The following is a 22,323-nucleotide window of genomic DNA, read 5'->3' as shown; positions in this document are numbered from 1 at the left end:
CTAGAAACAAAATTCTGGGATAAAGTTAAGAGGCACATGGACAAACACAAATTAATTTAGGAATGCCAGCATGGACTAGTTAAGGGAAATCGTGTTTAACTAACTTGATAGAGTTTTTGAAGAGGTAACGGAGAGGGTTGATGAAGGCAACGCTGTTGATGTGGTGTACATGGACTTCCTGAAGGCATTTGATACAGTGCCAGGCACCAGACTTCTAAGCAAAGTTATAGCTCATGGAATAAAAGGCACGGTAACACATGGACTGTGATTGGCTGAAATTGGCTGTGACAGGAAGCTGCGAGTAATGATTAAGAGATGTTGTTGGACTGGAGGAAGGTTCGTAGTGGAATTCCCCAGAAGTCAGTGTTGGGATCCTTGCACTTGCTGATATATATTAATGACCTAGCCCTTGCTGTACAGGGTGCAATTTCAACATTTGCGGATGATGCGAGACTTGACAGTATTGTGAACTGTTAGGAAGATAGTGTAGAACTTCAAAAGGACATAGACGAGTTGGCGGAATGGGTGAACAAGTGGAAGATGAAGTTCAATGCAGAGAGATGTGAAGTGATACATTTTGGTAGGAAGAACATGGAGAGACAATATAAAATAAAGGGTACAAGTCTAAAGGGGGTGCAGGAGCAGAGGGCCCTGAGTGTATATGCACATAAGTCATTGAATGCGGCAGAACATTTTGAGAGAGTGGTTAATAAAGTATGCACTATCCTATGCTTTATTAATAGGGGCATGGAGTATTCGAGCAAGGAGGTTATGTTGAACTTGTATCAAACACGAGTTGGGCCTTATCTACAGTTCTGGGCATCACACCTTAAGAAGGATGTGAAGGCATTTTATCGAGTGCAGAAAAGATTCACAGCAATGGTTTCAGGGATGAGGAACTTGAGTTATGAAGAGAGATTGGAGAAGTTAGGACTGTTTTCCGTGGAGAAGAGAAGGCTGACAGGTGATTTGATAGAGGTATTGAAAATCATGAGGGATCTGGACAGAGTAAATAGGGAGAAACCGTTCCCACTTGTGAAAGGATAGAAAACGAGAGGGCACAGATTTAAAGTAGTGGGTAAGAGAAGCAAAAGTGACATGAGGAAAAAAGCGTTTTCACGCAGCGCAACGAATGATTATGGTCTGGAATGCACTGCTTGAGAGTGTGGTGCTGCCAGGTTCAATAAGGCATTCGTAAGGGAATTCGACTGCTATCTGAACATGAAGAATGCGCAGGTATACGAGGAGAAGGCAACGGAATGGCACTAGTGAATTGCTCATTCGGAGAGCCGGTGCAGATATGGTGGGACGAATGGCTTCCTTCTGTGCTGTAACAATTCGGTGATTCTGTGAAAAAAGAAAGCGTCAGTGGTCTTGATTTCAACACAATGGAAGAACCTATATGACTGTGATCTTGCATCTTGAAAGAAGCAAAGAAAAAAGCATGAATTCAAATGGTTTGAATAAGCTCAAGAGAACTAAGAAAGGTAGAAGGATAAACGTGAGATAAGTATCCTTTATTAGATTCCAAGTGTCTTTGTATCCCGCTGGAAAATGTGAAAAATAATATGGTAGAGGTATACACATCATTAATAAAGAAAAAAAATAGAACGCAGCATTCATGAAAATAAGCGATCCTTGGTGCGTTTTTAAACTGGCGAGAGGCAACTTGCAATTGTGTCGATCCATAGATGGAAGAAACTAGCTTTTTGCCCCACCGGAAGATAGTAGAATAAATTCATATGGATTTATGCAGCTGGCGAATTAAGTTTCGTGTAAACGACGGTACGAAATATTCATCATCGTTTAGGTCTAAATCTATATTTAAATTGAAGGGGGCAGTAATCCTTATATTTACACACCATCTTTCACGACCTCAAGACTTTCCAAAGCGTGTTATAACCAATGAAGTACATTTGAAGTGAAGTGATTTTAGAAATGATTTTAGAAATTTTAGGAAACTTGAACCAAATTTAAGCACAGAAAACTCCCACAAAAAGCAATGAAATAAATAACTATATGATGTTTGGGTGTTGGTTAAGAAATAAATGTTCGTCAGGCCACCTGGACAACTCCACTGCTCTTCTTTAAATAATGCAATGTGATCTGTTCTGTTCACATGAGAGGGCAGACCGAGTCTCTATTTAATGTCTTATCTAAACGATGGCACCTTCCTCAGAGAACTGAAATCGTAGTCTAGATCACATGCGCCGTGTCTTTGAAATGGGCGCTGAACCACAACCGTCAGAAGCAGGAATGCTGCCACTGAGTCAAAGGTAATGTCTAAATCCCCATTAAACCATGCATTTTATGTGAAGCAGAGAATTATTTATAACATTCCGTACGTACTTGATTGCAGGAAATGATTTTGATCAGAACAATTTAAAAGTCAGTTAGCCCAAACTCGTCAACAGCTCAATAGGTAATGCAGTAAATATATATGTTCATGCATGAAGGCTATGAAGGTTTTATACTGCGTACTGCAGATTTAGCGGTGTTAGATTACTTGAAGCTCTCGCACTGGTTATCTTATCCCCATGCAGCAGAAATAAATCAGACTGATTTTTAGTGACACTTGTTAGAAAGCCGCCAACTTATGGCTGTGGCCAAAAACATTCGTAGGGTTCCAAATAGTACGAATCTCTTGATAATTATCACCCTGTGTCAAAAGTAAATTCTGATAACGTTTGCAAAGAACTGGAGAACTAGTGGCGTCAACAATTGTACCAAAGCACGAATAGCAAGAACATTTCCTACTATGCAATGAGGAGGCATACTAGCGCTGTTCCGAACAATAGAAAATTCACAATTTGCACCGTTATGTATTCTCTCTCTTCTAAAGTAAGTTACTAACACACGTAAGGCGCTTTCCACAAACGATATACTAAATCCACAATATCCTCTGTAGTGTTATATGGCTATTTGTTGAATGAATTATGAACCAGGTACTACCCTCTCTGTTGAAAGTGTTACAGTAACTACAACGAGGTAGTAATTGAGCGCATGAAGTCGTGACCAATTAACTTCATGAGATAAGCGAAGAGAATTGCTATCCACAGATTCTTTCAATCAATATCTTACCTCATTAATGGCATTGGTGAAATGATTTGTTGTCGCCCCAATCAATTCCAAAAGAGCCGTGTCAACATTTTTAACATAATTCCTATATTCTGGGGGTCCATATGGTTGAGAAACGAAAGCCGTATTATAGGATGTAGATTCGTCTGTAGGCACCTTGTAGCTGTTGGTTCGGCAAATGGATCCCGTTCCACGAACTTCAATACAATTAGAAATTAAATCAGAGTTAGTTCCAACTTGAAATTTAATATGGGAATCTATGAATTCACCATTCTTCTTGTTTCGTCGCAAGTAGCAACAGTTTGCGAGATGCCCGCCACCGTCCTTGTGGCACATCATGGCAATAAGAACAATCACACCAATCATAAGAAGGAATGTGATTGCACCTAAAGAAATGATTATATTAAAGGCTAGATCTGACGAATGTTCCCCTGTTTGAGGCACGCTCCTAAGGTCAGAATGTACTTGTGTATTGCTATCCGTTATGGAAAGTTCTATAGTTGTAGAGGCTGATAGAGATGGGTACCCATTATCTTGCACAACGATAACAAGAGTCTGCACTCTAAAATCCTGACTTCCAAATCGGCGAATCGTTCTGATTTCTCCAGAGCTCAGTCCAACAGTGAAAAATCCTGTGTTTGCATCTTGAACCAGCCGGTATGAAAGGCGCGCATTCTGTCCTGAATCAACATCTGTTGCGATTACCCTAGTAACCAGATAGCCTGGGTCAGCGGATCGTGGAACCTTTATCTGAGGACCGTTCTGTGACAAAGGGGACAAGATTACAGGTGCATTGTCATTCTGATCCAGGATAATCATGTTTACTGTAATGTTGGCACTCAATGATAGAAATCCGCCATCTTGGGCCAATACTTGGAACTGAATGTTTTTAATCTGTTCGTAGTCAAAAGAACGCAGTGCATAAATGGTACCATTTTCTGAATTAATAGAAACATATGATGAAACAGTAACGCCCTGAACCCGAGTGTCCTGTATAGAGTAGGAAATGTGTGAATTTTTGTCTAAGTCGGAGTCCATTGCAGTTACTGAAAAAATAGAAGTCCCGGGAGTGTTGTTTTCCATAACATAGCCTCTATACGAAGGTTGCGAAAACTCTGGCGGGTTGTCATTAATGTCTGTTACGTGAATCACTATGGTTTTGTTCGTGGAGAGAGAAGGGGACCCAGCGTCTTTACATAAAATGTCAATATTATATTCAGATGCAGTTTCTCTGTCTAGCATGCCTCTGGTTACCAAAATGTAGGAACCTTTAAAAGAGGATTTCAGTTGAAATGGATGGTGACTGGGAATATTACAACTGGTTCGTCCGTTGCTCTCTGAATCTAGATCAGTTACACTAATCACAGCTACCATAGTTCCAGGCTGAGACTCCTCACGGACTGTGCTGGATATTGACAGTAAATTCACTTCTGGGGCGTTGTCATTTACATCGTCAATATTCACCAAAACAGTACAATGTACTGGAACTGCATATGAACCCTTGTCCTTAGCGACGATATTAATCTCAAAACTTTTAGCTTCTTCGAAATCGATCAGTCCTTTAACTCGAAGCTTTCCTGTTTTGCGCTCCAAACTAAAGAGCTCTCGCACTTTATCAGGATTGTAGTTACTGAAGGAATACTGTATATCACTGTTTAACCCTTCATCTCTATCAGTTGCGTTGAGTATGATCGCTAATGTACCCACCGGCGCGTTTTCTGATAAATTCACCGTGTATAACGGCTGTTGAAATACAGGTGAGTTGTCATTTGCATCCAAAACTATAATGGTAATGCAAGCAGTGCCAGATCTCTCTGGTGAACCACCATCTATGGCCGTTAGCAGTATATGATGTACAGCTTCTTCTTCTCTATCCAATGCATTCTCTAGGACGAGTTCAGCTAATTTACGTTCACCGCGGGTCTGTACATCCAAACTGAAGTGTTTGTTTGGATTGACCTGGTAGGTACGTATTGAATTGACACCCACGTCAGGATCAAGCGCGCCTTCCAAAGGGAAGCGCGTTCCCGGTGAAGCTAATTCAAAAATGTCTAAATAAATCTCACGATTAGGGAAACTTGGGGAATTGTCATTTACATCCTGAATTTCGACCTCAGCACGATATAAATTCACAGGGTTTTCAGTAACTATCTCCACTGGAATAACGCAAGTAGGGATCTCTCGGCAGAGCTGCTCCCTATCTATTCTTTTGTTCACAAATAGAATTCCATTGTTCAGATTCACTTCGAAATACTGTAGACTAGGACCAGCGATGATTCGTAATCTACGAACTGTTAGTTCTTTAAAATTTAAACCCAAATCTTTGGCGATATTTCCAACGAAAGCACCGTGCTCCAGCTCCTCAGGAATCGAATACCGGATCTGCCCGGAAACCAGATGAGAGATGCAAAGCAAGAAAATGGACGACAACCCTGTCTTTCTCATTGTATGCCACCGGTCTGACTTTACCACTATTGTATATTAGTTACCCTCGAAACGTACTCAGACATTTGTACCCACAAAATGAATATACCTTTTAATACCGTGCTTCTGTAGCCTACAGCCGCAATGATGTGTTGCTCCGCGACGCTAATACAAGAATAAAATGTATGCGTCACCTTCCTTTTGTAGGGGGATGGGTAGTGGATCTCCAGCTCCGTTTCAATCCCTTATTGGTAGACAGCGACACAAAGTGTCTTGGTCCATAATTGCATTGGAACCTTCTTAAAACAACATGTTATCAAAAGGAATGTGCTGTCGAAGGGGATTATTAATGATAATATATCGTAACCCAATATTAAGCCATTACTGCAATAAATCCGGAAAGTTATCAACATTATTAAATTACATAAAATCAATAAATTCTCTTGTTCATCAGAAATCGTTTGACTTACTACAAATACAACAGTTTGTATAATTCAAGAAGATAACTTCCAGCCATTTATTTATCTGAGGACGTACGTCAAAGGTAATTTTAAAACACTTTTCTGTTGGAACAATGTTCTACTGCTTCTGAATTCTTGAAGAAATGTTTGAAATGCAATTTGTTCTTGATTCGCTCATTCGACCTGACAGGTCACTTCAATTTATTCAGCCAGTGAGTTAGTCCTGTATAGTTATATCATTCAAGAGTTCCTGGTATAGTATGGTTTCCCCATCCGCCATTGATTCAAGTTTCGTTCAGCTTTTAGATGACAACTTGCTATGTTGTATATTCCATTTTCAGTGCAGTTACATATGAATGTAAGGATAAATAAATTAATATTCATCTTACATATTAAGTAATATTTAGGTTTGTTCTAATTCACAATTATGAACGCCTCGATGTAAGTTACGCACTTTGCAAGATAAAATGTCACAGGGCAATCACAACAGACAAATGATGATGAGCATTTTCCATTTCATGGTAATGTTCACGACCATAATTATCATGATGGGTAGAAATTTCATAATATGGTACATAATAAATATTAACGATCATATGGAATGAAATATGTGTCTAGACTAGGTAGTACGGTTGGTACAACAAAAGGAATTCGGATGCACGTGGCTCAATCATGCAAAATAAACCTCTTGCATGTTTTGACACCAAACGCTTACTGACAAATTTGGCTCATAGTGAAATAAAATAACAGATTTACTTCAATTAAAAGGCACTTATGCGGTAAAGTAGAAAAATATCAAACAGCCGCTCTTCCTCCAAAGCACTAAGGTATGTTTTCCAAGTACGATATTACGCAAACACTTTCGGGAGGAAATGGAAGTGAAGGGATCACTGTGAATGCAAAAAAAACCTGCCACATTTCACCACAAATATCCTTGCTGTTAATTTCTGTTCATTAGATGAGACGCCAAACATGGACACATTTCTGCTAAGCAGGGATTAGAAACAGAAAAAAAATCAAATTTTTGGCAAGTATGAGTCGATATATGGAAGGCTAGAGCCGTCATTACTGTCACTGTGCTGCAGACAAAGACAAAGCCGATAACGATTCTACACTTCGTTGTGTCTTTCATTTTACGCATTCTGTTGCGTAACTTACAAAAATAAACTTAATATTTCCTTATTAAGTCTGAACTCGTGCACATCGATGTGCGTCTGCTTCGCATCTGGATGCAAGAACCAAGAATTTTGAAATACTTGGAATATAAGATTAGAGAAATAAATTGAAATTATAATGTACTGTATTGCAATATGATGCATTCTTCAGGAACTTGATTTTCCTGCAAAATGTCTAAAGTAAACTTCGAGGTCTGAACTTATTTTAGACAGAGAATCAGCAAAATTGTTGCAACGTGTTTTGCGTTTGATAATAAAATTGCCAGCAAAATTGAAGGCTATGGTTTAAGCCAGTGGTTGCGTAGATACGAAATTGCTTGAGCCACAGAAACCAGAGAGTATCAGCGCTTGCTTTTCAGATTGGAGGAAAAATGTATTCCCTACAGATTGGTGTTAGGACTCTTAGAAAACACCAAAGCAGGATTAGTGTGGTCAAGTACGGGCAACACACTTTAGAAAGGATGCCAAGGTCATTGAGAGGGAGATTACTTGAATGGTACTAAGGATGAAAAAAAACTGCAGTTACGTGAAAAGACTAGGGAAACTAGGACAGTTCCCTTCAGAGCAGAAACGGTTAAGGGGAGTATTTAGACAGATGTTAAGAGTATTAAAAAAAAACAATAGCAACAGGAGTAGGTCATTCGGCCTTTCTAGCCTGCTCTGCCGTTTAGTAAAATCCCGTCTGAATACCCTGAAACCAGGAATGTTGTGCAGCCAATCCCGCTACTCTTTAAGCCATGTTTCTGTATTAATTATGATATATTATTTTCAAGTGCCTATCAGCTCATGTGTCTTATTGACTTGCATAGAAGGATACGCCACAATCATAGAACAACTTCTTTGTTGTCTATTTTCTAGTGTTTATTTTCTCTGCTTTCCATGCTCGTTTACTAATTTTCTGCCTTACATTTCCAGTTTTGCTTCTCTGCTTTCTGAATCTATGCTTATTTTGCCATCTCCAACAGCATTCGCAAACCTTGCCGCCACGATATTCATCCTGGCTGTGTTGCGCTGCAACCCATCGAGCGCATTTTCGCTTCATTTTCCTCAAAACCAGTCCGTAGCCCAGGAATCAAAGCCCTCCCTCCTGCACCAACTCTCCAGTCACCGTTTAATCTGCATTATACTCCTATCTCTCTACTCACGAGCACGTAGCACCAGGATTAATGCAGAGCTTACTACCTTTGAGGACTTTCTTCTTAATTTGTTTCCTAGCTCCCTAAAACCTGCCTGAAGGGCTACATCCCTCTTCCTACCTCTATCATTAGTGCTAATATGGACCATGATATCTGGTTACTCATGCTCTCTCCTCAGAATGCTCTGCAGCTGCTTAGTTGCATCCTTGACCCTGGCACCAGGGAAGCAGCATATCATCCTGGAGTCGCAACCCCAGCTACAAAAATGCTTGCCGGTTTCCCTAAATATTTAATTCCCTATCACTATTACATTTTGTGAATTGACTTCATTGAGAAAAAGTAAGGAAATGTTTATTAAGTTTTCAGATAAACTATAATCACAAACTCAGGCAATGATTAATGGTCTAATGCAGGTTATACTACCTGCATCAGAAACTGGATGGCTGGACGCACAACTAGCTTCTCTTGCAGTTATTGGTCTTCAAGGCTTTCTCTCTCTCTCTCTCCTCTCTTGTCTTGGTTGAACATTCTCTCAACCATACAGGGGCAAATTCTAAGGATAGGGAGCAAACCATTTAGGACTGAGATGAGGAGCGATTTCTTCACCCAGAGAGTGGTGAACCTGTGGAATTCTGGACCATAGAAAACAGTTGAGGCCAAATCATTAAGTATATTCAAGAAAGAGTTGGATATAGTTCCTAGGGCTAAAGGGATCAAGGGATACGGTGAGAAAGCGGGAACAGGATACTGAGTTTGGATGATCAGCCATGATCGTATTGAACGGTAGTGTAGGCTCAAAGGCTCGAATGGCCTACTCCTGCTCCTATTTTTCTATGTTTCTATGTTTCTAAATTCAAGTCGTCCTTTATTCTGGCTGCTTTCCAGTTAACACCTCCCTTTCCCCAACCATTCTTAGTCTTGTGCTAAAGGATGCTTTTCTCAATCAAAGATTATTTATTGGCTAACCATTCTGCTTTACATAAATAATGCCCCTTTATGTTGACCACTTGATCTTCATGCTTTTACATTCTGTGTTCCCTTTGATTCTCACAAAAGCTGTTTTCACCGTCTGCTTCAAGGTCTCACCCTTTTGCTGCAAGTAAGCATTTTACAACTTTCCATAATCTCCCAGAATCCCTTTACGTTGACTATGTACCCCTTTCCTAAGTGTTCCTAATTACTATACTACAAAGACGTGCTCTAATAAAGCTAAATTATAGTTTATGATAATAAGTCAGTTGTTAGTTTATAACATCTAGATTTTAACAATTAGTATTGTGGTTAATAACCTAATAATCTTACTATGGAGATTGCAGAGGAGGCCAGCAGCCGTGGGTCACCACCTACTCCCCACCCCCACCCCTCCTATCTCCTTCCCTTACTGGGTCCAGTGTCACAAGAATGGTCAATGGTCACCCTCACTCGACCATACCGCTTTTCTCTTTGGGGCTTGCATGTGGCGACGTGGGAGAGGGTACGACATGGGGAGCGAGTGACGATCAAAGCAGTAGCAAGGGGATTAGGCATTACCACAGCCTGGCAGATACATGGCTGCTTCCTGGCGACAGGCCACCTTATTTCACAGCTCAGCCCCATTATGTCCCCTGAGAGAAGACGTTGGGAGGAGCCATACTGGAAACCACATCAGGGGATGAGGGGCTGCCACAAGCATAGCTGTTCTGTTGCAGTTCCTGTGAGGTATTACTATGTCCCTCTTACCACTCGCAGTGCCAATGGGACCATCATCAGGGAGACCTCAATGACTGCTGGACGGATCATTAAAAATCATCGTCTGTCAACGGCTGAGGAGGAGGGTCTGGAGTTAGCGGGAACACAGAGCAGCCATTCAGTTGCAGATGGTGAGACTGGACTGTCCACACGGGAGAGTGAGGATTGTGTTCGTGTGACCTCCACCACACTTCTGGAGATTCACATTTCGCAAGGCTGGCATGAGGAGATCTGCACAACCTAACCCAAAATTGTTTGTTTTTTCTCATGAAGGTAGGCGAATGCCAGAGGCAAGCATAGTGCTGCGACAAGGGGCCTGCGTCGATCTCTGAGAAGGAGGAGCAATCAGGTGATGCACTGGAGGATCACTTTCCACCAGCAGAGATACTTTCACATTGGTGGTATGCACTCAGGCTTACATTCAGGGTCACAATTTGGTGAGAGCACCACACAGGCACCTGAGCAGGTGACAGTGGCTGTGACAGTCAAGGCTACTGACAGTCAGAAGATGGTGGGTGGCCAGGCCTATGGGGAGCCTCAGGCTGATGACGAGCTTCTGGTGTCAACAGCACATGGCATGTTGGAGTTGCAGAGAAAGGTAAGTCAACAACTGGCAGAGATGCCAGAGGCAATGCACAGCCATGAGCAGAAGATGGAGGAGTCCATCATGCTATGAGTGCTGCCATGTCTCAGGTATGTGAGTGCATGGCATCCTCCATCGAGACGTTGGCTACCCTAATGGAGAACCATATCCCACAGATGCATACAGAGCTGCACATCATCGCCTTGGCCATGAGCTCAATACAACAGTGGCGAAGTGAGAGCAGAATGAGGCGCTTGGTGTCTTCTCTAGGTCCTCGTCCTTCTCTCATCAGCAGGGAGGTTCAAGTGAGCCATGAAAGGGAGGAAGAGAGGCTGTTTCCACATCTGGATGCACCCCACAAGTCGCTCTGAGTGTGCACAACAGCTCCTCAGCCCCACCGAAATGTGCCCAGCTTCAGTAGCTCAAATGACTGAGGAGGCTCCTGTACCTGTGCAGGAATCCATCAGCCAGCCAGGGCCCTCCAGGCCTCAGGGAGCCAGAGGACATCCACAGTAGTCATCCCAGACCGAGGGGCAGCCATTTCAGCAGACTGCCTCCATCTCAGCTGTTAGCACAGAGATCACACCTTGTTAAAGTACACAAAAACATATAAGGAAGAGCACCTAGATGCACTTGGGATTTATGGGTGTGTTATATTTGGTCTTTATAATGTTTTCATCGATTGGTGTTGTAGAGGTTGCATTCATTGTCGTGAAATGTTCATTCTTTCATGCCTGAATGGTGAGATGCTGCCTTCACCCTTTCTCCCTCAATGGGATTCAACTGTCAGAACAGGCCACCTTTGGTAATCATCTCAGATGTGCTAGAGTGCGTGGTGAAGCTAGGTGCTAGGCATGGAATCGAGATAGAGAGTAGGCCACAGGCAGAATACAGTGAGGTGAGACGTTTATTGAGTTCACCTTGAGAGGCCATCATAGTGGAAAGAACCGGGTATGTATAAGATTATTTCTTACCTCCCTTGTCTGTCTCTCAATGGCCTTTGTGTCTGGTGCAAAGGAACAATATCCAGTGGTGCCTGCTCATTAGCCTCCTCCACATCCTCCTTGTTGTTGAGGACGGCTGATCAATCATGTCCTCTTCATACAAGGCCTCCTCCCTCTGCAGTGCTGCATTGTGCAGAGCAAAGCTGACCCCCACGAAATAGGCGGCACAGTGGTGCAGTGGTTAGCACTGCAGCCTCACAGCTCCAGTGACCCGGGTTCAGTTCTAGGTACTGCCTTTGCGGAGTTTGCAAGTTCGCCTTGCATCTGTGTGGGTTTTCGCCAGGTGCTCTGATTTCCTCCCACAGTCAAAAGACTTGCAGGTTGATAGGTAAATTGGCCATTGTAAATTGTCCCTAGTGTAGGTAGGTAGTAGGAGAATGGTAGGGATTTGATAGAGAATGTGGGGTTAATGTAGGATTAAGTATAAATGGGTGGTTGTTGGTCAGCACAGACTGTATAAGTTCTACCAGATTGATTGAGGCAAAGGAATCATATCTTCAGCATTCCAAATGGCCTTCTCAATGTTGCTGGAACCAGGACAAGTGTTTCATCTCTCCTCTGCTGCTGTGTGATGGTTTCTCACAGGTGTGAGTAGTCATGACTTCAATGGATAGCCCTTCTCCCCGAAATTCTATCCCTGAAGGTGAGCTGGGTGCCTGAAAAACTGTGCCACCTGGGATTGTCGAAGTATGTAGTATCTAGGAAGTGGGCACAGACCTGCAGGAAATGCTTGCGGAGGTTGCAGACTAGTTGTACATTGGTGAAATGGAATCACTTCCTTTAGTTGAAGGTGGCTGGCTGCTCCATGGGAGGCTTGATGACCACATGCATGCAGTCAATGACGCCTTGCACCTGGGAGAATCTAGCATTGGCCTCAAATCCGATAGCACCTATCACCTGCCTGTCACCGTCAGTCTCATTGTGGCCTGACCTCTTGAACAGGGCATTAGTCACCTCCTTGATGCCGTGCTGGCCTTCTGTTTGGGAGACACCACACATGTTCCTGGCGGATCCCTGAAGAGCTAGATGCATAGAAGTTGAATGCAATCACTTCAATTCAAATGTATTAAAATGATCTATTTACCAATTTCAATTGCCGTCGGGACCGCAACGTCTTCTTGGGACTATCCAGCCGCTGACAAAATCCGTACGTCACAACACTGCGTTTCCAGACGAGTGCGTCCGCCCAGATCTTTTGCAACCCAACGCCCCCCGCCTCCACTTCCGCTCCTTGTGACTACAAAATTCAGCCCGTAGTTATGCAGAACGTGAGCAGCATCAAGGAGTTCTCAGATGGCACAGGACATGTATTCGACGAGACTGAGGTGCCTGTCACGCCTATATTTACTAGATGAGTAGTTAAACTTACCAGAAATAAACTTACGACTTATTTTTTGATCTAATTTAAATTATAGTTAAGTTAAATTAAATATTTGCCTGTAAGTTATCAGCATCGTCTCGTCGTGTGATGAGACGTCCTTCTCCGTCTCCGTGTTTCATGTGATGTCACTTTTTAAAATTCCCTTTGTGTTTATTTTCCGTTGTCTGTCGATTCTGCTGCCGCTCGGTTGAAATCTCAGACCTTTTCCGCAGTGCTTTGCGGTCTGCCGATTCTGCTGTTCAACTCGTTGCGAATTGATTTGATTTTTTTGATTTAGAGATACAGCACTGAAACAGGCCCTTCGGCCCACCGAGCCTGTGCCGACCATTAACCACCCATTTATACTACTCCTACACTAATCCCATATTCCTACCACATCCTCACCTGTCCCTATATTCCCCTACCACCTACCTATACTAGGGGCAATTTATAATGGTCAATTTACCTATCAACCTGCAAGTCTTTTGCCTGTGGGAGGAAACCGGAGCACCCGGAGGAAACCCACGCAGATACAGGGAGAACTTGCAAACTCCGCACAGGCAGTACCCAGAATTGAATTATATCTTAAAAGATTGCCATTGCTAATCTAAAACCATAATTTTATATGTAATTTCCCAATCTATTTTAGCCAATTCGCAGCTTTTATCTCCACAATTGGCTTTGTTTAAAGAGAAAGGATTGGCCCACTAAAGGACAAAGGAGGAATGTTATGTAACTAGAGAAAGGATTGGCCCACTAAAGGACAAAGGAGGAATGTTATGCTTGGACTCAGAGAAAATGGGTGAGATTCTAAACGAGTACTTTGCATCGGTATTCACCGAGGAGAGGGACATGACGGATGTTGAGGTTAGGAACAGATGTTTGATTACTCTAGGTCAAGTCGGCATAAGGAGGGAGGAAGAGTTGGGTATTCTAAAGGGCATTAAGGTGGACAAGTCCCCAGGTCCGGATGGGATCTATCCCAGGTTACTGAGGGAAGTGAGAGAGGAAATAGCTGGGAGGACTGGAGAATTGCTAATGTTGTCCCCTTGTTTAAGAAGGGTAGCAGGGATAATCCAGGTAATTATAGACCGGTGAGCCTGACGTCAGTGGTAGGGAAGCTGCTGGAGAAGATACTGAGGGATAGGATCTATTCCCATTTGGAAGAAAATGGGCTTATCAGTGATAGGCAACATGGTTTTGTGCAGGGAAGGTCATGTCTTCCCAACTCAATAGAATTATTTGAGGAAGTGACAAAGTTGATTGATGAGGGAAGGGCTGTCGATGTTATATACATGGACTTCAGTAAGGCGTTTGATAAGGTTCCCCATGGCAGGCTGATGGAGAAAGTGAAGGCGCATGGGGTCCAAGGTGTACTCGCTAGATGGATAAAGAACTGGCTGGGCAACAGGAGACAGAGAGTAGCAGTAGAAGGGAGTTTCTCAAAATGGAGACGTGTGACCAGTGGTGTTCCACAGGGATCCGTGCTGGGACCACTGTTGTTTGTGATATACATTAATGATTTGGAGGAAAGTATAGGTGGACTGATTAGCAAGTTTGCAGACGACACTAAGATTGGTGGAGTAGCAGATAGTGAAGGGGACTGTCAGAGAATACAGCAGAATATATATAGATTGGAGAGTTGGGCAGAGAAATGGCAGATGGAGTTCAATCAGGGCAAATGCGAGGTGATGAATTTTGGAAGATCCAATTCAAGAGTGAACTATACAGTAAATGGAAAAGTCCTGGGGAAAATTGATGTCCAGAGAGATTTGGGTGTTCAGGTCCACTGTTCCCTGAAGGTGGCAACGCAGGTAAATAGAGTGGTCAAGAAGGCATACAGCATGCTTTCCTTCATCGGATGGGGTATTGAGTACAAGAGTTGGCAGGTCATGTTACATTTGTATAGGACTTTGGTTCGGCCACATTTGGAATACTGCGTGCAGTTCTGGTCGCCACATTACCAAAAGGATGTGGATGCTTTGGAGATGGTGCAGAGGAGGTTCACCAGGATGTTGCCTGGTATGGAGGGCGCTAGCTATGAAGAGAGGTTGAGTAGATTAGGATTATTTTCATTAGAAAGACGGAGGTTGAGGGGGGACCTGATTGAGGTGTACAAAATCATGAGAGGTATAGACAGGGTGGATAGCAAGAGGCTTTTTCCCAGAGTGGGGGATTCAATTACTAGAGGACACGAGTTCAAAGTGAAAGGGGAAAAGTTTAGGGGGGATATGCGTGGAAAGTTCTTTACGCAGAGGGTGGTGGGTGCCTGGAACGCGTTGCCAGCGGAGGTGGTAGATGTGGGCACGATGGCGTCTTTTAAGATGTATCTAGACAGATACATGAATGGGCAGGAAGAAAAGAGATACAGACCCTTAGAAAATAGGCGACATGTTTAGATAGAGGATCTGGATCGGCGCAGGCTTGGAGGGCCGAAGGGCCTGTTCCTGTGCTGTAATTTTCTTTGTTCTTTGTTCTTTGTTCATAAGACACTACTGCCATACTTAACCACATCACTATCAACATTCATATGGCAGTCTGTAATATTCTGATCACTGTGCCCAGAAGATCCTTTACTATAAGATAACTAATTAGCCCTGTCTCATCAAATAATGCTAGATCTGAAATAGCCAGCTATCTAGTTGGTTGCCTGACATGTTCTAAATCATGAAGGTTTGTGAGAAAGTAAGTAGAAACTGTTTCCGGTGGCTGAACCTTCGGTAACCAAATGACATTGATTGAACTTGATTCATAGAATAAACAGAATCGACAGTGGGGAAAATTTTCAGTGAATTGCTAATATCTGAAATGCACTTACTGAATGGCTACTGGAAGCATATTCAATAATTGCTTTCAATGGGAATTGAACTGTGACGTTTTAGCATAAGACTGGCAGCACCCTCATAGACTATCAACCAATAGATTGCCGGTGATTTAATGTTGCTTGCTGATACTATTGATTGCACCTTTCATCACATTGTTGCTGATTGTGAAGAAACTGAGGGCAGCAGTCGGCTTGGTTAGATTTGTCCCGCGTTTTGTGCGTATCACATACCTGAACAATTCACTGCATCGTTAGCTGAATGCAATGTAATGGCTTGGCTAGGATGGGAAGATTAGTTCTTCACTTTGTTCTTTGCACTCAGGCATTATGCAATGTCACATAAGAACTTAAGAACTTTCAAAATAAGAGCAGGAATGGGCCATGCGGCACCTCAAGCCTGCTCCACCATTCAATGCAATCATGGCTGATCTTCTGCCTCAATTCTGTTTTCCCGCCTGCTCCCCCATATCCCTTGCTTCCCTGAGATATCGAAAATCTTTCTATCTCAGCCTTCAGTATGATGAATGATGAAGCATCCACATCCCTCTGTGGTAGAGAATTCCAAAGATTCACAATGCTTTGACTGAAGAAGTTTCTCCTCAACTTTGTCCCAAATGATCGACCCCTTATACTGAAACTGTGCCCTTCAGAATCATGTATGTAAGATCACCTCTTATTTTTCTGAACTCCTGAGTGTAAAGGCGCAATTTACTCAATCTCTCATTATAAGACAACTCTCTCAAAATAGGAACGAATCTAGTGAACCTTTGCTGAACCACGTCCAATTCGAGGATATGAAGACCAAAACTACACACAGTACTCCAGGTATGCACTCAACAAAATCAACATCTGACATGTGGGAGTCTTTCAAATGTCAGCTGATTAGAATCCAGGACATGCATGTTCCTGTCAGGAAGAAGGATAAGTTTGGCAAGTTTCGGGAACCTTAGATAACGAGGGATATTGTGAGCCCAGTCAAAAGAAAAAGGAAGCATTTGTAAGGGCAATAAGGTTGGGAACGGGCGAAGCCCTTGAGGAATATAAAGAAAGTAGGAAGGAACATAAGCAAGGAATTATGAGTGCGTGGAGCCAGAGGAAATGGGCGAAGTACTAAATGAGTACTTTGCATCAGTATTCACCCAAGAGAAGGACTTGGTGGACAATGAGTCTAGGGAAGGGAGTGTAGATATTCTGGGTCATGTCGATATCAAAAAGGAGGAGGTGTTGGCGTCTTGAAAAACATTAAGGTAGATAGGTGCCCAGGGCCTGATGGGATCTACCCCAGAATACTGAAGAAGGCAAGGGAGGAAATTGCTGGGGTCTTGACAGAAAACTTTGTATCCTCACTGGCTACAGGTGAGGTCCCAGAGGACTGGAGAATAGCCAATGATGTTCATTTGTTTAAGAAGGGTAGCAAGGATAATCCAGGAAATTACAGTCCGGTGAGCCTTACGACAGTGGTAGGGAAATTATTGGAGAGGATTCTTCGGGCCAGGGTTTACTCCCATTTGGAAACAAATGGACTTATTAGCGAGAGGCAGCATGGTTTTATAAAAGGGAGGTCATGTTTCACTAACTTGATCGAGTTTTTTGAGGAAGTAATGAAGATGATTGATGAAGGAAGGGCAGTGGATGTTGTCTACATGGACTTCAGTAAAGCCTTTGACAAGGTCCCTCATGGCAGACTGCTGCAAAAGGCGAAGTCACAGGGGATCAGAGGTGAGCTGGCAAGATGGATACAGAACTGGCTCCGTCATAGAAGACAGAGGGTAGCAGTGGAAGGGGGCTTTTCTGAATGGAGGGATCTGACTAGTGGCGTTCTGCAGGGATCAGTGCTGGGACCTTTGCTGTTTGTAGTATATATCAATGATTTGGAGGAAAATGTAGCTGGTCTGATTTGTACGTTTGTGGAGGACACAAAGGTTGGTGGAGTTGTGGATAGTGATGAGGATTGTCAGAGGATACAGCAGGATATAGATCGGTTGGAGACTTGGGCAGAGAAATGGCAGAGGGAGATTTATCCAGACAAATGTGAGGTAATGCATTTTGGAAGGTCTAGTACAGGTTGGAAGTGTACAGTAAATGGCAGAACCCTTAAGAGTATTGGCAGGCAGAGAGATCTGGGCGTACTGATCCACAGATCACTGAAAGGGGCAATGCAGGTAGATAAAGTAGTCAAGAAGGCACACAGCATGATTGTTTTCATCGGTCGGGGCATAGAGTATAAAAATTGGAAGCCATGCTGCAGCTGCACAGAACCTTAGTGAGGCCACACTTGATATATTGCATACAATTCTGGTTGCCACACTACCAGAAGGATGTGGAGGCTTTGGAGAGGGTACAGAAGAGGTTTACCAGGATGTTGGCTGGTCTGGAGGGCATTAGCTATGAGGAGAGGTTGTAAAACTCGGACTGTTTTCACTGGAACGACGGATATGGAAGAACGGCCTGATAGAGGTTTGCAAAGTTATGAATGGCATGGGCAGAGTGGACAGTCAGAAGCCTTTTCCCAGAGTGGAAGAGTCAGTTACTAGGGGACATAGGTTTAAGGTGCGAGGGGCAAAGTTTAGAGGGGATGTGCGAGGCAAGTATTTTACACAGAGGGTGGTGAGTGCCTGGAACTTGCTGCCGGAGGAGGTGCTGGGAGAAGGTACACTAGTGACGTTTAAGAGGCATCTTGACAAATACATGAATAGGATGGGAATAGAGGGATATGGACCCCGGAAGTGCAGCAGGTTTTAGTTTAGACAGGGATAAAGATCGGAGCAGGCTTGGAGGGCCGAATGGCCTGTTCCTGTGCTGTACTGTTCTTTGTTCTTTGTACTTGACTCCACTTGGCCCTGAGGAGCCCACCCACCGATCGTCAAGATCTCCCTTTATAGTCTTTTAAATAAGGAATGTAAATTAAAATTAAAGCATTTCCAATAACTCTAAAACATTGCCAGATTGCATTATCTCATTCAATGTGTTGTACAATTGAATCAAGACCCGTGGAACAGTGCTGTTCGCAGTCACAACATCTTCAATGTCCTTCCACGCCAAGATGGAAAGACAGTAGCATTTTGGTAATGCTGTTGGACTAGCGATCCAGAGGCCTGGGCTAATGCTCCAGAACATGAGTTCAAATCCCATCATGCCACCTGGGGGAATTTAAGTTCCATTAATTAATGCACCTTGCATAAAACCTAATCTCAGTCATTACTAGAATGTCGGCAAAACCCATCTCGTTGAGTTCTTCAGGGAAGAACGCTAGACCCAAATTAAGGTGGTGGACTCTCTGAGATGGCGTGGCAAGCCATCAAATTTGTACAGAAATGTTAAATAATAATAAAATTTGTCAGATAACCTAGCAGCTACCTAGGCATCTGAGAAGACAAAACAACACCCTTCCCAGTCCACCCTGCAAAATTCTCCAGACTAACATCTGTGGTCTTGTGCAAAATTAGTAGAGCTGCCCCGCCGACTAGTCAAGCAACAGTCTAACATAGTCATAGTCAGCGAATCATATTTTACCATAATTTATAGCCAAAAGCCCAGATACCTCCATCAGCATCATTGGGTATATCCTGACCTAAATAAGGTCAAATCCACCAGTGATGACGCCACACTGGTAAAGAGTCGAGAGTGAGTGGCCTTATCTGTCCTTCAGACCCCAGGAATTCAGATGGCATCAGGTCGAGCACGGTCAAGGAAATCCCCTGCTGATTACCACGTACTGCCCTCCCTCAGCAGATGAATCAGTGCTCCTTCATGTTGCACACCACTTGAAAGAAGCACTCAGAGCATCAAGGACACAGAATGCACTCTGGGTGGGAGATTTCAATGTCTACCACCAACAGTGGCTCGGTAGCATAACTATTGACTGAGCTGGCAGAGTTCTGAAGAACGTTTCTGTCAGATCGGGCTTTTCTTTTATTCGTTCGTGAGATGTGGGCGTCGCTGGCTCGGCCAGCAATTATTGTCCATCCCTAATTGCCCTTGAGAATGTGGTGGTGAGCTGCCTTGGGGAGTAGTTGCACCAACAATGCTGTTAGGAGGGGAATTCCAGGACCTTGACCCAGCGACAGTGAAGGAACGGCGATATACTTCCAAGTCAGGACGGTGTGTGGCTTGGAGGGGAACTTGCGGTTGGTGGTGTTCCGATGCATCTGCTGCCTTTGTTCTTTTAGGTGGTGGTGGTCGTCCGTTTGGAAGGTGCTGCCGAAGGAGACTTGGTGAGTTGTTGCAGTGCATCTTGTATATCGTATACGCTGCTGCCACTATGCATCAGTGGTGGTGGGAGTAAATGTTGATGGTGTTGTATGGGGTGCCAATCAAGTGGGCTCCTTTGTCCTGGATGCTGTCAAGCTTCATGAATGTTGTTGGAACTGCACCCATCCAGGCAAATGAACAGTATTCTATTACACTGCTGACTTGTGCGTTGCAGATGGTGGACAGGCATTGGGGAGACAGGAGGTGAGTTACTCGCCACAGAATTCCCAGCCTCTGACCTGTTTTTGTAGCCACCGCATTTATGTGGTTGGTCAATGGTAATCCTCAGGATGTTGATTGTGGGGGAGTGAGCCATGGTAATGCCATTGAATGTCAATGGGAGATGGTTAGATTCAACATGTTCGAGATTGTCATTGCCTGGCACTGTGTGGTGCAAATGTTACTTGCCACTTATTATACCAAGCCTGGATGTTGCCCAGGTCTTGCTGCGGATGTACATGGGATGCGTCTGCATCTGAGGAGTTGTGAATGGTGCTGAACATAGTGCATTCATCAGCGAACATCCCCACTTCTGACCTTATGATGGAGGGAAGATCATTGATAAAGCAGCTGAAGATGGTTGTGCCTAGGATACTACCTTGAGGAGCTCGTGCAGTGATGTCCTGCCACTTAGATAATTAACCTCCTACAAACACAACCATCTTCCTTTGTGGCAGTTGGTGAGTGAACCAACAAGAAGGGAAAAACCTACTTGACCTAATCCTCACCAATCCAGCTGCCACAGATGCATCTGTCTATGACAGTATTGGTAGGAGTGACCAACTCACAATCCTTGTGGAGACGAAGTCCCATCTTTGCACTGAGGACTTTCACCATTGTGTTGTGTGGCACTATCACCTTGCTGAATGGGAAACATCCAGAACATATCTATCAGCTCAAAACTGGTCTTCAGTGAGGCACGTTTGGGTATCATCAGCAGCAGAATTGTATTCAAACACAATATTAACCTCATGGCCCGCATAGCTCTCACTCCACCATTATCAGCAAGCCAGGGGAACAACCCTGGATCAATGAGACGTGCAGGAGAGTATGACAGGGACAGCAGGAGACATACTTAAAAATTAGATACCAAACTGTTGAAGCTACAACATAGTACTGCATGCACGCCAACTAGCAGAAACAGCATGCTATAGACATAGCTACATGATCCCACAACCAACAGATCAGGCACACGCTCTGAAGTCCTGCAGTCGTGAAGGGTGGTGGATAATTACACCATCAACCAGAGAAGTAATCTCCACAAATATCCCCATCCTCAATGAAGGTGGAGCCCAGTACATCAGTGCAAAATACAAAGTTGAATCATTTGCAATCGTCTTTAGCCAGAAGTGCCGAGTGGATGATCCATCTCAGCCTTCTACTAAGGTGCCTGACATCACAGATGTCAATATTCAGCCAGATCGATTCACTCCACATGATATCAAGAAACCGCTGAAGACACTGTCTGTAGAACTGGACACTTGTGCTCCAGAACAAGCCATCACCTGAGCCAATCTGTTCCAATACAGCTACAATATTGGCACCTAACTGACAATGTGGAAAATTGCCCAAGGCTACCCTGTCCACAAAAAGCAGAAGAAATCCAATCCGGCCAGGTACCGTTGCATCATTCTACTCACCGTTATCAGCAAAGTGGTGGAAGGTGTAATTTACAGTGTTACCATGTGGCACCTACTCAGCAATAACCTGCTCACTGATGCTCAGTTTGGGTTCTGCCAGGGTCACTTGGCACTAGACCTCAATGTAGCCTTGGTCCAAGCATGGACAATAAAGCTAATTTCAAGAGATGAGGTGAAGTAGCTATCCTGGACATCCAGACAGCATTTGACTGAGTGTGGATCAAGCAGTCTCAGCAAAATTGAAGTTAATGGGAATCAGGAATAAACTCTGCACTGGTAAGATCCATACCTAGCACAAACAAAGATAGTTGTGGTTGATGGAGGCCAATCAGCTCATCCCCAGGACATCGCTGCAATTGATGCTCAGTTCAGTTTCCTAGGCCCAGCCATCTTCAGCTGCTTCATCAATGACTTTCCCTCCAACATAAGATCAGAAGTGGTGATGGTCGTTGATGATTGCAGTGTTCAGTCCCATTCACGACTCCTCAGATACAGAAGCAGTCCATGTCTGGACAACATTCAGGCTCTGGCTGATAAGTGGTAAGTAATATTTGCACCACATTTTGCCTAGCAATGACCATCTCAAAGAAGAGAGAATCTAACCATCTCCCCTTGACATTCAATGGCATTATCATCGCTGAATTCCCCCAAGATCAAAA

The 22,323-nt window shown here is 43.6% G+C and overlaps 1 protein-coding gene across 1 annotated transcript; it reads right to left on the bottom strand.

The window, feature by feature from the left end:
• Positions 1 to 1,116: 1,116 nt before the first annotated feature.
• LOC137375738 (protocadherin-10-like) lies at positions 1,117 to 20,861 on the bottom strand. The gene is made up of 3 exons (XM_068043125.1): positions 20,813 to 20,861; positions 3,082 to 5,549; positions 1,117 to 1,347 (listed from the first exon to the last, which is right to left on the bottom strand). Exons 1-3 carry the CDS (start codon positions 20,859 to 20,861, stop codon positions 1,117 to 1,119), a joined length of 2,748 nt encoding a protein of 915 aa, XP_067899226.1.
• Positions 20,862 to 22,323: the final 1,462 nt, after the last annotated feature.

The sequence above is a fragment of the Heterodontus francisci genome, chromosome 12, assembly GCF_036365525.1.
Source record: "Heterodontus francisci isolate sHetFra1 chromosome 12, sHetFra1.hap1, whole genome shotgun sequence".
Taxonomy (NCBI): Eukaryota; Metazoa; Chordata; class Chondrichthyes; order Heterodontiformes; family Heterodontidae; genus Heterodontus; species Heterodontus francisci.
This window is presented reverse-complemented; position numbering and strand designations above follow the sequence as displayed.